General features: G+C 39.8%; 1 protein-coding gene across 5 annotated transcripts in view; it reads right to left on the bottom strand.

Annotated features, from left to right (window-relative positions):
* Nucleotides 1-6,537: 6,537 nt before the first annotated feature.
* Nucleotides 6,538-16,418, bottom strand: part of PDE4B (phosphodiesterase 4B) — a 502,155-nt gene continuing 492,274 nt past the window's right edge. For all 5 annotated transcript variants that reach the window (XM_069480104.1, XM_069480107.1, XM_069480105.1 and 2 more), the window contains 7 exons: nucleotides 16,229-16,327; nucleotides 15,915-16,079; nucleotides 13,957-14,056; nucleotides 12,820-12,974; nucleotides 12,602-12,724; nucleotides 11,695-11,877; nucleotides 6,538-8,838 (listed from right to left, as the gene is read on the bottom strand). In XM_069480104.1, coding sequence (XP_069336205.1) covers nucleotides 8,473-8,838; nucleotides 11,695-11,877; nucleotides 12,602-12,724; nucleotides 12,820-12,974; nucleotides 13,957-14,056; nucleotides 15,915-16,079; nucleotides 16,229-16,327 — 1,191 coding nt within the window. In that variant the 3' untranslated portion in view covers nucleotides 6,538-8,472. The remainder of the gene's footprint in view (nucleotides 8,839-11,694; nucleotides 11,878-12,601; nucleotides 12,725-12,819; nucleotides 12,975-13,956; nucleotides 14,057-15,914; nucleotides 16,080-16,228; nucleotides 16,328-16,418) is intronic.

Raw genomic sequence — 16,418 nt, 5'->3', positions numbered from 1 at the left:
TACTGGGAGTTCTAGCCAACAGAATCAGACAAAAGAAAGAAATAAACGGTGTCCAGATTGAAAAGATGAGGTCCAAGTATCGCTTTTTGTTGATAATGTGATATTGTATCTAGAAAATCCCAAAGACTTCACCAAGAGTCTCCTAGAATTGATAAATAAAGTCATCAAAGTCTCAGGTTCCAAAATCAATGTACACAAATCAGTAGGATTTCTATATGCCAATAACAGTAAAGCTAAGAGTCAAATCAGAGACTCAGTACCATTCACAATAGCTACAAAGAAAATAAAATACTTAGTAATATACTTAACCAAGAAGGTAAAAGATCTCTACAAGGAGAACTACAAACAAATGGAAAAACATATGCTCATGGATTGGTAGAATCAACATTGTTAAAATGTCCATACTGCCCAAAGTGATTTACAGATTTAAGGCAATCTCCTATATTTTCAATTGCTTTCTCTTAGCCGGATGCTTTCCATTTTTATTAGAACATACTTAAGTTTCTCTTATACTTTCAAAATAAAATTTTCCCTTACCTCTCATTGTCCTCTAGATATCACTCTATCGCAAACTTCCTCTTCATAGCTGAGCTTCTCATCTGTTCTTACTGCCCATATATATATATATATATATATATATATATATTTTTTTTAAAAACCTCCATTTTACTCTCCATTCAGCGATAGCTACCTACTGGGCCATCACTCCACTAAAAATACTCTAAGTTCATTAGTGATCTCCATATTTCTAAATAAAATGTATATGTTCATTTTTTTAAACTTTATCTCTCAGTAGGATTTGATATTGTGGGCCACTTCCTTCTTAAAAACACTCTTTCCTTTAATCTTCTTAGACACCAGATTCTCTTGGTAAATGCCCTAGCTCTTTAGTTTCTCTTTCTCAATCTCCTTTTTGGGCCCATCCTTTTATATTCTCTCATGAAACACCAGAGTACCTCAAAGATTAATCTTCTTCTCCCCGTCTCATCTCATGACATGCTCTTTCCATAGGACCTCCCACAGCTTCAGGTACCTTATGTATGATCTATGATCTATCTAAATGATAACTCCCCACCTGGACTTCTTTGAATTCCAGACTGTCATATTCAACTATTTCACATACACTTTGGATGTCACAAAGATGAACAAAAGTCAACACACCCAAAACCAGAGTCACACTTCCCTGCCAACTAGTACTTCCCAAGTGGTTCTTTTTCCAAAGAATGACTTCATCACCTATCCAGTCACAAAAGACAACAGCGTGGCATTTATTATTGAGTCCTTTTCTTCTCTGATAAAATCCATCACCAAGATCTGTAAATGCAATGCTTAAATAACTGCATATGCATCCATTTCTTTCCATCCCTCAGCCCCACTCTAGTCCAAGATATCATCCCATCTTGGCTGGAATACTGTAGGAGCCTTCTAACTGATCCCTTACATTCTTTATTGTTCCTTTGGGATTTGTCCCCACTCTGCAATTAGGACAATCTTTAGAATCGTCCTAATGGAAGTCTGATTGTATCACTTCCCTATTTAAACCTTTTGGTGGATTCCCATTGTGTTGAAGCAAGAGTAAAATTCTTATAATGGCTCACCGGGTCCTGTGGGGTCTGGCCTGTGCCTCCTCACCAGCATCATTTCTGACCACTCCACCACCTCAACTCCAGCCAGTCTTCTCTCAGTTCCTCCTAGGTGCTGTGATGCCTCCTACTACAGGATGTTGGTACAAGTTGTTTTTATAGTCATAAAAGTCTCCTTCTCCTTTTCCTTATAGACTGGACAAGGTGATTTCTTTTAATCGCTCTCATATATGTTCATCCTTTGGAGAACTTCTATTAATTCCTAATAACACATTCACTTTAAAAATTATTAATATCTATCTCACTAACTGCAGCTTTAATGAGTAGGGCTTTTCTCTGTTTTTATATCTGTGTATCCCCAATGTCTAGGAGAGTACTTGGTCCATAGTATGTACTCAATAAATATTTTTGAAATAAGTGAATATATGAATAAGCCTCAAAAATACTCTTTCATGTCCTCTACTCTTTTCACATGCTCTTCCTTCCTTCCAGAATATAGGCTTCCTGCCCTTCCTCTCCCAACCCATTAGTCTATTGACTGCTTCCCACTCATCCTCGAAGACTCAACCTTGTTCTCCTATCAGAAATGCTCCTTAATTATCTCCCATAAGAGTTAGGTGCTCCCACATTTGTGTTCTTTATGTGTACCTCTACTTTAGCACTTTTTAATTTTTTTTTAATTTCAGCATATTATGGGGGTACAAATGTCTAGGTTACATATATTGTCATTGCCCTACCTGAGTCAGAGCTTCAAGCATGTCCATCCCCCAGACAGTGGTCATACTTTAGCACATTTTATAATGCACATCTATTTTCCTATATACTCTGAAAGATAAGGAGCAGGGACAACATCTTATAACAGTGCCTGAAAAATATTAGGGACTCAATACACGTTTACTGAATTAATCAATGGTAGGTTCTAAAGAATCCATTTAAATTAGCAAATAGAGTCCCCTATCCTCTTTCACTGCTCCATGGGCATCCTTTCTGAAACTGTATATTTAGTGGACAAGGACAGTTTTCCTCAGTTAAAAGGATATAAGCTGTTACTTAAGAGTACATAAGCACTATCCTCTTCTGTTAGACCTGCCAAGTAAAGCAAAGAGGTGTTAAGAGAACATCTCTATTCTTTAAGTAGTTTTGTGTTTCCAGGCACATGATTTCCCAGAATATTGAAAGCTCTTGCCAATGTGTTTTTGGTGCATAATTGGTGATCTTTGAGAAATCGGAGAGAACACAAAAAAGAGCAGAAATCTGTGGGTGTGTGATAGGCAAATATTATCCCACTCTTCATAAAGAAAGATAGAGTCCAGCACTAAGATTGTCAAGCATGAAATCAATGCATGAAAAATTCTAGAACAAATTGTTACCATATGGTTTTTAGGCTACTTGAGAGGGAAGTAACTAGCATTAGTTCCCTAAGGACAAGTCATGCTATCATAGCCTCTTTTCTGTTAGCGAGGGTTAATAGATTGTACCAAGGAGGGAAATGTTTTGGCTATGGTATGCCCGAATTTCAGAAAGGACTTTGATCACATTTCTCCTGGTATGTTTTTGGCCAGATTGGCCTAGGTGATGGTGTACATGGGTGAATTTATAATTGACTCAGGGCCATTACCCATGGAACACTGACTAATGGATCAATGCTGATCTGGAAGACTGCTGGCAGCTTAACTCACATCCATTCCTTGTCCTATCTTGGTTAACATTTTTACTAAAATGTAAATAAAAATGTGCATTATTATAAAAAATGTAGATTACAAATACTGGTGGGGGGCACAGTTAACAAATTTTCAGAATCAGAATTCATAATGATTCCTTAGCCCAAAATTAATAGATTAAAACTAATAATATGAAGACTTTTTCATGCACATATTATCTCATTGAATCACCACCTCATGGTATTATCAGTAATAATATTACTAATAACTCTCATTTATTGTATGTTTGGAATGTCCCAGACTCTTCATTTAGTCTTTCTAAATAACTTTTTGATATGGGTAACATTCCTTAGTTTTATGGAAAAGGAACTAAAGATCAAACAAGTTGAATACTTTCTCCAAGGTCATAAAAGTGGTGCAAGATCAGTCTCACGCTCAAATTGAAAACCCTCTTTCCTATACTCTAGTAGTTTTTCAGATAAAAGTACAAATTCTGTACAAAAGTTCAGAAACTTAATTATACAAGTACAAAATGGAGAAGATTTGGTTTAACAGTGGTTCATGCGAAAAGGTGTGAAGGGTTTTTTTTGCCCGTAAGCACCTTATGAGTCATCCAGGGGAGTCACTGACATCCCCCCAAATGAATACAGTCGTGGGCTACAGAGCAGTGCCCAGAACAAAGAAGGGCAAGAGTCACACTGTGCCCTACTGTGACTGATGCTTGGTTCTGGAACACTCATCCTAAGAGAAGCACGGTCTATTTGAGCAAGCCCAGAATAAATTGACCAGAATGGTGAACATAAGTTATATGAAAAATAGTTGAAGGAGCTACAGTATAGAAAACATGCTACCTCTAGCTATGTGTAGTTAACATTTGTTAAATGCGCAAATTGTTAAATGCCAGATACTCTTTCTAATATTTTACAACTTTAATTCATTTAATCCTCATGATAATCTTATACACAGTTACTGTTACTATTGCCTTTATTTTACAGATGAGGAAATTGGGGCACAGATAGGTCATATAATTTTCCCCAAGGTCACATAGTCAAAAACTCTGAAAGTCTGGCTCCTATTTCTTATCAGAACAGGAAATTAGAGGAGGAATTATATGCATAATTTGGCTGCAGAGGAAACCACAAATCAGAGAAGGTGCTCTCAAAGAGTAAAATTTGATTTTATCTCAGAAACCTAACAAGTTGCGTTATTTTGAAAGGATATTGCTGAATTCCCTGTCACTGGATGTTTTCAATCAAACATGTTTTTGGAAAATTTAGGTTCAGAAAATGTAAGTGATTTGCCCAAATTCCCACAGCTAGAAAGGTTCAGGAAAAGGCCTGGGACACAGGTTTGTCAAACCATGCTTTCCGCAGTGTACTGTAGTCTTTCTCCAAGAAAATCAAGTGTATGGATATTTTTTACAAGTAATTTCAACAAAAGGGATTTCAACCTTGTTTCTTGGGTCATTAGCTCAACAAATATCACAGGGCACTCTTTTTGCTTAGGACCAACATAGTGCTTGGTGGCAAAAAGTGCAAAGATTTAAAAAGAGACCAAGCAAAACACATTGTGCTATCGTGGAGGGGTTCAGTGTTGAGTGGGGAGACAGATCTGAAGAAATGTCATTGCAACTGAGTGAGAGAAACTGAGAGTTACATTGCCTAGAATGTACATTCTTCTTGTCTTCCTGTTAGCTGAAGTTTTATTGTCATCAGCACCCAAATGTATTCAACAAATGCTTGAACATCAACTTTGTGTCAGGTACCACGGCAAGCATTGTGGAAACAGGAGAAAGCGCTAGGCATGGTTTGTCTCTGCCCTCATAAATGTTACAGTTGCCTTGGACCCCTGATTTCTGGCCTGGCTTTTCTTGAGATTTCCATGTAGGAGAGTAGTGAAACTGTGCAGACCCATCTTACCTGGAAGTTAGGTTAGAAGTCAGTGAGAAAGATAAAACTAGGTTGTAACAAAAATCACCATTGAAAATAGCTATACTGGGCATGACATGTTGGCCATGGTGGGGGTATAGTTAATGTCTGAAGACAGTTGGGGTGAAAAACGCCTCAGCTACAAGCATCGTTCTCTGTTCTGGAGCAGTGATCCTCTACTCCATTTGCACATTGTAATTACCTGGGGAAAATTTTACAAATCTGATGCCAGAGGTTCCACTCATGACAAATTCAATCAGAAATCTGAGAGGAGGATGGGGCCTGAATATAAGCATTTAAAAAAAAAATTATTCTTTCTTTCATGACTCTTATTTGCTGCAAGGACCACTTCTTAGTGGAAAACAGACCCGCCCATGTTTAGAGCTCTAGGCATCATAAAAGTCACACCTGTGAGTACTGTAACCAATTCTCTTTTGTCACTCAATTTGTAAAAGCTCAGAGATGGTGAGGTGCAATCGGAAATCAGAGATCAGGTGGAAAGTCCTGGAAACATTAGCTCTGCAACCAGCTGGCAAGCTGGTTCTGCAATGTTAGCTCATCTTCACTTGTCTTTATAAAGAAATACAGTAATTTCAGCTTATTGAATGCAGTTCTTTTAGAGTAGACCCTCATACTGGGTTCACAGACCACTTCCCTGTGGTGAAATTATCATGGTCCACACTGATTCTTGTTTGCAACCTTCCCCAACACACACACACACACACACACACACCCCTCAAGATAAAATATTTTTATATGCTGACTTTAAGATTTTGACAAAGCATTTAAGTATTTGTCTTATGATATTTAAACAGTTCTTTCCAGAAAGAAAATCATAACCATATGATCATCAAGAGACTCCATGGATCACTGAGAAGCCGATGAGTGTCTACCCATGTTCTGTGGATGCGGTTTAAGATGACTCTTTGGACCTGATTCTTCGCGTGTCAAATGAATCAACGGGAAGACCTGACAACATGATGCTAATGTTCTATAGTCTATGATTCATTTTTCTAGAGGACCCAGCTAAGTTGGGGATTCCCTTTATTTATCTAGTAGATTAAACTCTTCAAATTCTTAAAGAGGTAGAAGGAAACAGTTTGAGATGAACAAAGTGGCTTTGTTTGTTTTCCTTGCCCAACCCCCTTCCTGCACCATCGAGCTGGGTGAACGGTTGCTAAGAAAAAAGTGAACCGTTCCAAGCTGGGGGACTTTTTGGACACAGATTTTGAAACTTCAGCTGTGATGCTGGCCGGATAAAGTGGTTGGCTTTCTCTGTGGGGAATGGTAGGAGAGAAGAGAAAGAAAGATCTGCTTTTAATACGTCAGAACTAACCACGAAATAATTGGGCCTACAGTCTAATCTAATCATGCTCTTGTTTATTCACCTCATATAAAAGTCTCTTAAGAATGCATTTGAACACAATATATAATAATAATACTATAACATACATTGTGAGAAACTCTTGAAAATGATAAAATGTCCACCTGAAACAATGCAGTGTTCATAGACAGACAAACCCATTGGTCATGCACATTTGTGCCATTTTTCTTTAACTATTGAGTCACAATGCTGAACTGAAAGCATGAAACATTTTTTACAAACTGAAAACTGACACCAGTAAGAGGCCTCACAAGTGTTATCAGAAGAAGCTTCACATTCGCATAATTTACTACATCAGTTCACATTTTATTATAAAAATTCACATTGTTTTATTGTTTTCTTTTGTAATGAATTGGAACATGACATTCCTGCTTAATGGCAGGCAGGAGGCTAGCTCTTCAAAGTCAGTAGTATGGGAACACTCAGAAGAATCATCTGTGAGCAAATGTAGTGTTGCTTTTTAAACCGAAGCCACAATTATAGTAGAACCCAGTTATAACCCAACTCATGCGTACACAGATTTGGATAGAACGTGGGTAAGAACTACATCCCGGTGCCCCCTGCCCCTATCAAACTATACAAAAGTAAAAGCTCAGTATAAACCATTTAGTATCTAATGTGAGAATCCTGTTTCCAAAACCGGTTCTTAAAGGGGTTGTGCAGTATTAGCAACTCAAGACAGGGAAAGAGCAGACCCTCTGAACAGAAGCCCACCCCCGTCCTCACTGCCAAAGGGGCCATACGTCTCTCTAAAGCCATGTTAGGGTTACATAATACACAATACAAAACGTTACAAGGAAAAGTTGCAACTCTTAGGCAGAGTTTTCTACACAAATTTAACACCACCGTTGGCAGGCAATGTTAGATATATAAATTAATAACTTACAAAACATTACATTATATACATTGAGTAATAAATACACAGTTATAAACAGGAATGGAGGTGTTAACGCAGAAGGCAGTGCAAGAGAAAGACGGCAGCATTAAATTGAAAACAGCATATGTGATCAGGTGGGGAGAGGGGGGAGAACAGGGTGGGACCATGCGACTTCGGTGGCAGAAGGGTCCAGGACACAGCAGGGTACACCGCCTTAGTAAGCCGATTTCTACGCAGACGCTTACGGTGAACAACACAACTACCGCTTCCTACTCCCGTGTTTGTTCAACTTTATTCTGTTTACGGCAAAAGAGTGAAACTCTGGAGGAGAAAAAATACTATTTGGAGCAGGCAAACAGAGATAAGTTATAAGAACTGTGGAGTTAGATTGGACAAGAGGGGAAGGAAGTAGAATGTGGTTAGAAATGTATCCTTTCTGTTTGCCAAAGTAACTGTAGTAAAGTGAAAGATATTGCCCAAGAAAGAAGGAAGACGGTTTTCTTTCCTTTTTTTTTCCCCAGAAAGAGTCAAAAAAGTTATGTCAACTTTGAACGCTTATCTGTGTAGAAGTTGATACTAAACTCTACATATTCAACAAGCATTTTAAAGACGTGAAAATGTTTTACAAAAAAGGCACACAGGTTGGCAGACAAGGGACAGGTGAGCAGATTCATAAATGAAGTTATTAGTCAGTCAGTTCAGTCACTTGTGGGGACAGGTGCCCAAAACTTAGTGCAGAATGATCTCTCAGTTTTGTGTCTTCCATTTTCAAGCCATTTTGTCGTGATCAGAACCGGCCTCTAGTAACACGTGAAGCTTCAGCCCTCCGCCACACTTGCCAGCAAGACAAGTCAACCACGGGATTTCCTGAGCTGCTGTTTGCTTCATGGTCTTGTATTCTGGCTCCAAACTCAAGTAACTGGAAAGGCCAGGTGGCTCTTGTCCCGTGCAGGCCTCGGCCCCCATGGTGGGCTGGCCCTACCACATAGCTGGCATGCTCATCAAGGGTGGAATGTTCGTCTTCACACAGAGAGGGCAATTATGTGTCGACCGGGGACTTGTCTTCTGTTGCAATGTCTATGTCAGTCTCTCCCAGGGAATCCCTACTTTCTGGATCGATCACGCAAAGTGTCTTTGTGCTGCTGAAATAGCTGTGGCCCTCTCCCTCCTTCTCAGGTCCTTCCGAATCCTCCTCTTCGAGGGTCAGTTCAAATTGAAACTTCTCCATCAGACCCTGGCAGTCCCTGTTCTGCTCGTCCAGTGGTGGGGAGGGACTCTGGGGTATCATGCTCTGATACCAGTTCCTGTTATCTTCCAACGTATCCAAAATGTCCTGAGCATCGGGCTGTACCAGATCTGCCCAGGTCTCCCACAGTGGATGGACGATGTAGTCAATGAAACCAACCTGGAGAGAAATAAGATTACACATCTGTTATTGTGATGGGCCTTTGAAAACCAAACAAGCTGCCCTGGTTTCCATGCAAAGAAAGAGCAAAAACCATCCCAGAGAGATCACTGACAATGGATTCCATGATTTGAGCACTCATGATATGGTTGGCCCTGCCCTGGATGCAATAGTATGCTGTCTCTCTGAATCCTGCAAAGTAGGATTGCCGTCACTTATTTACAAAGGAGGAAACTAAGACTCATTGAGATTAAATATCTTGTCACAGGTCACCTACTAGTAAGTGACTCCAAAGCTGTGTTCATCTCGCTACAACAAACTGCTTTTCCTTTTACGTGTGCCAGATAAGAAGTCTGGATGTAATCCGGGCTGGGAATGACTTTGTCACTACTTGGATTCTGTGAGTCATTCTCTGAAGAAGGAAGCCCCAGGTCTAATGTGTTCTGACTCAGTATTTTTTCCCTGATAACTTTAAAATATGCCGCTGCTTCAAAATGATGGGGAGCTGGCCTGTGACTACTCCGGAATCTCTCAAGTTTGGTGGGATGCTTTTGGCTCCTAGAGGCATTTGATAAAACACTGGAAAATACTTCAAGCCCCGAAACAAACACATATTCCCTCTGCGGACATGTCTGCCATTGTTTGGGATCCATAGGGTACATAGTCATTTCCATCAGGAGAAAGAAGGGAAAATAAAAACAATTAAGCAGTTCCTTTTGCTGGTGTTCCTGTGAATAAATAGGAGGCTTGTGGCTCTGTTATGGTTTACCCCGAGCTATGCATCCTGCAGGAGCTAGCTAGGTGGCCTCATGCTGACCTCCACATTGTCAGACAAACAGGAAACACTGGGGGTGGGGGCAGGTAGAGACGGAGAATAGGCACTAGCTGAATGAGGGAATGGAATTCCCCTGCCATGGGCTGGGGAGCTAGAGAGGTGCTGGGCTGGGATGTGGGGGAAGATGGGCAAGGGCACCCATGGGACATTACCTAGGTGTCTTTCCACACTACTGGGAACTTTCCTTTGTTAACATTCTGGTGTTCGGCCAGTCATTTAATACATTGAAGTTGTACTATATATAGTACTATATATAAGAACCTCGGTTGTATGTGACTCTTTCATTCATATATTTATACACACATATTCTTCTTTCTGGTGCTTTCCTAGCCTGAACAAACAAGATTTCACACCAAAGTCAGAGCATCTCTGATCTGCACTGGTTATAAGAACTTGACTGTGGATGATTCAGATAGTTCTCTTGCTTCCACCCACTCCTTTTTCCTCCCATTTACTTCTTATGTGTGTTTCATGGATTTTAGAGACTATTTTCAAGGTGTTTTCCAGGGACCCAAAATAACAAGCTCAAGGCTATGGAGAAAATTGAACACGCTGAACACAGTGCAGTCATTTCCTTTTTTCATTTGTTTTGCTTCTGCTAAGAAGTGTTTAGGACTTTTCTGAAAGGTTGCTGCTAGTTGTTTATTTCCTAGGTCATGGGATGAGAGAGCTCCATGATCCTAAGAGCACCCAGTCCAGAGAGAGCTTTATTGCCAGACTAATCAGACAATGTTCAACAGAGCCCAGCTGTGGGAAACACCAGAGTGCATGAGGATGTCATGGCAACAAGGAGGACTGTCCATGGGGTAGAGAGAAAAGAGCTTTAGGTGGAGGGAACTGCTGAACTGGACCAAGAGGACGGCTCTGCACCTGACACATTGGGGAAATGCCTGCTTTAGCCATCTCACAAGGCTGTTTAGGGGATAATGTATGGAAAACAACACAGGACATCACATAAATAGAAAACATCACTGCTACTAATAAAAGCGTACTACTTCTCTTAATTTATTTATTTGTTGTTCCAGTTAAGGCTTTGAGGTATTTGAATTGGCTCTGATTAATGTTATCTTACGTTTTTATAGCATATTAGACTTCAGCACTTTCATTGATTTTTAAACCCATTTAGTTGGGTTTCTCTAAGAAGCAACAAAATAATTGCAAAAGAACTGTACATTAACATTACAAGCATATGCAAATTTGAGGTGTGCAGGGAGTGGGGGAAAGAGGATAGACAGGAACAAAAACACTCCAAAGGTTTTTGTAATAAAGACCTGGGACAGTCTATGAAGCCATTCTCACTCACAGCCACCGGGCTCAGCCCATTTGTTATCCTGAAAGAAATGACATTTCAACGAGCCCTGAAGCCTCTGTGGGGATACTGATACTTTCTAGTGCTGCATATTCTGTAGCTATTGGCATCTGGGACATTTCTGCACCCCCTCCTGCCTCCAGAGTATTGTCCCCTGTCCTCAGCACATATAGAATGTATAGCTATGGACCAGCCAGAAAATGTCAGCATATTCTTCAAGGCATGGAAACAACCTTGGAAGGGGTGCCGGACAGGGCTTTGACTATGGGATAAAAGAGACTGTGTCTGGTGATGGTGACAGTGGGAAATTATGGAGAGAGAGCAAAAGCAGGGGGCGGGAAACAAGGATGAGGAGCAGGGCTCCTGGATGAAGACAGAGCTAGGAGAAACCTGGAGAGGTGGGATGGGGGAGACGGCAGCATTCCATCAATCAGCTGGATTTGCTAAGGTCCTAGACAGCTATCCGAGCAATTTGGGGATACACAGTCCAAAGTTTGATTGGTTTCCGATGACTGCTTTGTCCCCACCCATGAAATTGAGCGTAGAGGAAAAGTCAAATGAGTCATGAGTATAATGGGCTGAATGCGTAGTTGCTTCCTTATCATTTCATATGTATATTCTGATAAAAGAAAGGAACTAGATAGAACACCCCCCCTCCAAGTTCTACAATTATCAGAGCTCACAAAAACTTTGAAAATTTCATATTAAATACCTGGGATTTTTCCACAGAAGCTGTGTGTTTATCACACATTGGGCTAATTTCCATTCCCCTCTCCCGCTCTTTGTCTCCCTGCTGGAAAAATTCCTCCATGATGCGGTCTGTCCATTGCCGATACAATTCCAAGGACTTGGTGGGGTTGCTCAGGTCTGCACAGTGTACCATGTTGCGAAGGACCTGAAATCATCAAGTTTTGGAAATCCCATAAAATTAGGTGTAAATACTGCCAGAACATCTAACATCTCATTCCTCTCATACTAGTACACTTGGTACCAAACCCGAGAACATTTTAGTTGCATTATAATTATGATGCATGTACCAAAAAAAGCAGTATTATAATGATGCTGGCCAGGGTTGGTTGTTTACCATTATAGAGTCCCAAAGGGGAAAATGTGTGTCTTCTTAGACTGACAGTCATTGAAGTTAAAAACTGGAAGGGACATTAGAGGTCAGATGTTGCTATCATTTCCTTTTCTCAGTTTGGAAAGAATGCAAAGAATTATTCAAAGTAGACAACTTCATATTTTCCACTTGTGGAAAGAAGAGACCAGCTGATGGCAATTTGTATATCCAAAACAGACCGAACAAATTTCAAGTCAATGGAGTTTAAATCCAAACATGGGTTTTTGGGACCAACAGTCACGTATGCCCTATTACAAATAGATTTTGCAATTTATTTTTAGAACTAAGCATTTCAATAAGTAGGACTATATTTTTCCTCATAAATTAGAAGATAAACTTGGAAGTCCATTTTCTTTAGTTGTTCTTAAAATAAGCCTAAATCTGTAGTAGTAGCCTAGGATATACAATTAACTGAATTTATGTTTATTTTCCTTTTCTAATTGTTGTTTGCTTTAGTTTGGTTTGGCTTTGTTTTAAAGCAAAGGCTGTCATCAAATACCTGAATACGATCAGTATAGTTGTCCAGGAGAAGAACGCCTGAACTTGTAACTTTCTTGGTTTCTACCATTGTCTTCAGGTCTGCCAACAGGCTCATATGTTTAGACATATCAGTTGCTAACACCTTGGGTAAAAAGAAAATGAAAACTCTTAAGAAATTCCATTCATCAGAGAGAACAGACAACAGAAGTGAGGAATGTAGGGAGGTTGAGGTCTTACCATGTCAATAACCATCTTCCTGAGCGTCTGACGCTGCTTCTTGGTAAGATTTGAAAAGATATCACAATGTTCTTCTTGCAGCAGTTTGAAACCCACGGCAAGGTGATGGTTTTCCAGCACGGATTCATCATTATACATCAAAGCAAGTTCTGAATCTAATAAACAAGACAAAATGATGACTTAATACAAAGGGATATGATTCAAACATTGGCATTATCTCAGTGTGAAATCAGATCTAGTTCCCTAGAGGTTAAAAAAAAATGATATACCTCAAACTTAGATCATTCCTATAGTCTGATGATAAAGAACAAGGACTGATGAAAAAGACTCCTTTACAGCAAGTAGCTCAAATCACATTTCTAAAAAACCATCAACACTTGATGTTAATCATGACCACAATAGGATAATCAATATTCTCAGAAGAAAAGTACTTAGATTTTTGAGCACTTAGAGATAGTGCATTAATTGAGAGAATGAATGAACTTTCGTTAGCCTGTAAATCAAACATTTTGATCATGACAAAAGCTGTGCACATGGCTTGAGATCCTAAGGCTGGACCAGCCTGACAGCCACTGAGGCCGCCTAACTCTGCTACTCTCCATCCGTAATCAAACCTATGCGGCTGGAAGAGAGTGTGTGCAACTTTTAATGACTCTTCTTTCTAAATTGTGGAATCCCATTCCAGTGCTTTTTATGGACTCTCATTTCTGTTTGGAGGTTCTCATGCTCAGATCCAACATTTGTGGCTGTTTCCCAGCAGAGAGGGACAGTCGTGGGTCACCATGCTCTGTGCTCGGTCTGACACTGAAAATCATTATCACAAGATCCCTAAGTCTTTCCTTGTCCTTACTGGATAATCCCACATCTATTATTCTTTCCTTACGTATTATATTTTCCAAACTTTGAATACTTTTTATGGCTTCCCTCTGACCCTCTCTAAGTTCTCTACGCAGCTCAAATATTGTGTTGCCAGAATTGGACACAGTATCCAGGAAAGGCCTGGCCGGTTTGAGAGGAATGGAAGGATTACCTCATTATTACCCTTGTTATTATCCATAATGAAAACATTAGAAGGAAAAAAATTAAGCAGTGAATCATAACGATTATCTCGCATGACTGTTCTAGTGGTGAACTCACTTGTGTTGATGAGAAACTGATTGGAGACTCCAGGATGATCAACGTCATGGATGGCAGCTGCAAAAATGGCCGCCAGGATTTCCAAGTCCGTGAAGACAGCCTGTGGGGCAACAGGAGCACATTTAACTCCATATGCAATTTGCCTATCCTGCTTGTTCAGTTTCATTTGAAAGTATCCCATTTTATTCTTGTTGGGAGAGAGACTATTGATTTATATAACATCTCAATACACTAATTTAATTAAATATAGATTCTGTCCATCATTATAAAGTCTCTGATGAGAAAGGGATGATGGCTGGACCTCATTCCTATATCAAGCCTGAAGGCTGAGGCTTGGGAAGGCATTAGCACAATGCTCGTGGTGTGTGTAAACACCTGATGTTTGTTTCTTGGATCAGTGGGATGGCAGCAGGTGCTTATGTAACATAAGCACATCAAAGTTAAAGAAGCAAGTCAGACTGGCTCTCCTCTGAGATAGAGCAACCTTCATAGGCTTTCAGGTTGAGTAACTTAGGGAAAACTGACCAAATGCCAGATTCATAAGATAAGCAATAAATTATTTCCCAAAGCTAAATTTATAGTGTGGTCACAAGCTTTATACATTCATTCATTCAATACATATCCACCAAATGTTTACTATGGGCAAGATTTGAGAACATTCCTAAGAACTGAAACCTAATGTCCCGCTTCTCAACTCCTTCATGCCATATCAAGAAGGCTTCTCTGCCCCTACCCATGTACAATGATTTAAACCTAGTATTTATTAACTATAGATTGCTGCTGATTCTAGGACTGAAACGTCTTTCCTTATTCTCTGTGAGTATTTAAATCTTCTGGTCCTTCAAATGCCAGCTCAGTTTCCATCTCTTCCATAAAGACCCATCTCATTACTCCAGGATACATTGAACTCTCCCTTCTCTAAAAGTTTGTGGCATTCATGGCCAATTTCTGGCCACACAGTAGGTGTACTATCAATAATAACGATAAATAGTGTTGCCCCACTCTGATACTTATACAGACCATAAAAACAACACTGTTTCTTTCCTTCAGGAGGATCAGACACTTTTAGCTCTATCTCTTTTTCCCAAGTCTTCTTGGATTTCTTTTCTTAGAAAATATGGAACCCAAGCAGTAGAGCTGTGGTTAGTTTAATCTTTCTTCACCTCCCAAACTGATCTGCAGAGAAGGGGCTGGATAGGGTTTGGCCAGTTCCTTCCTGCAGTGGGTCAGCATGCTTTGGAATTACCTGACCACCATTTTCATCATTCAAGTAAGAGCCTGGCCTGCGGTACACGTAGCTGATTATACTGGTATAAACAAACACATCAATCTGGGAAGGAAGGAGTCACAGACATCTCCTCAGATCTTGTCTGGCAAGATGGAACACTGTTCCTCCTTGCTTCAGCATTATTAATTCCCCTGCTCTAGATTTTCAGTTACTTTTCCCTCAACCCATAGAATCAGTCTGATGAATTCTTAGGAGAATATGCCTATGGATACTTATTCCTAATAGGAACTATATACAGCATTTTATATTCTATTTCTGTGATATCCCCCACAGTGCCTGGGGTGGTGTTGAGTAGTTCAGATCAATACATGCATATTGAGGGTATACAATATATCAGATACTGAACAAGATACTTTGAGATATATTGTATTCTTTACTAGGGATACATTGAATACAGGCATGATCCCTGCCCTGATGATCCTGTTAATTGCTTGATAATTACATAATTTTCAATTGTAAGAGATATAAAGGGAAGGTTACTCTGATATTAGAAAGCAAAGCAAGTAGAAATGTCATCCATTTTTTTAAATAACCCAATAGATGGATGCTATACATAATAAAGAATCAGTTGAAGCATGCACCCAAGTACAGTTTTTGTAAATATATTGCATATTTATGGTACTTTTAAAAGAGGATGGGCAGGTATGCAAAACAGACCATAGCCACTCACATCTAATGCTGGTGTAGAAAGAAGCACGTGGGTTGACTGGGCCACGTCAGCAGCATGGAGGCTGTTATGATAGGCCACGTCAGAATGGTAATGGTCTTCTAACGTCATCATGTAGGTTACAAAGGTATCAGATGAGATTTTGAATGTCTTCAGGAGGTCTCTTTCCTATGTGGTAAAATTGATTAGAACATAAGTAAGTGGATGTCCAAAAATGGAGGCAGGTTAAATCAGAAAAGTGAAACGGGATGGAAAATAAAAAAAAATCACCAAGAGCCATCCAATTGGAAAGAAAACAATCACTGCTGTTTACTCACCTGGAATATAGCATACATGATGCATGTCAGGGGCCGATTGTGTGAATATCCCGCCACATTGAAGATGTTAAGGCCCCATTTGTTCAGGTCTTCTAGCTCCTGTAATCAAAAATTAGAGGAATTTAGGAATAAGGACAGTTTTGTTAGCATGCCTCATTCTTTTAATTTATGTTTTGGATTCTGGCTGCTT

Source organism: Eulemur rufifrons, chromosome 8 (assembly GCF_041146395.1).
Source record: "Eulemur rufifrons isolate Redbay chromosome 8, OSU_ERuf_1, whole genome shotgun sequence".
NCBI lineage: Eukaryota > Metazoa > Chordata > Mammalia > Primates > Lemuridae > Eulemur > Eulemur rufifrons.
This window is presented reverse-complemented; position numbering and strand designations above follow the sequence as displayed.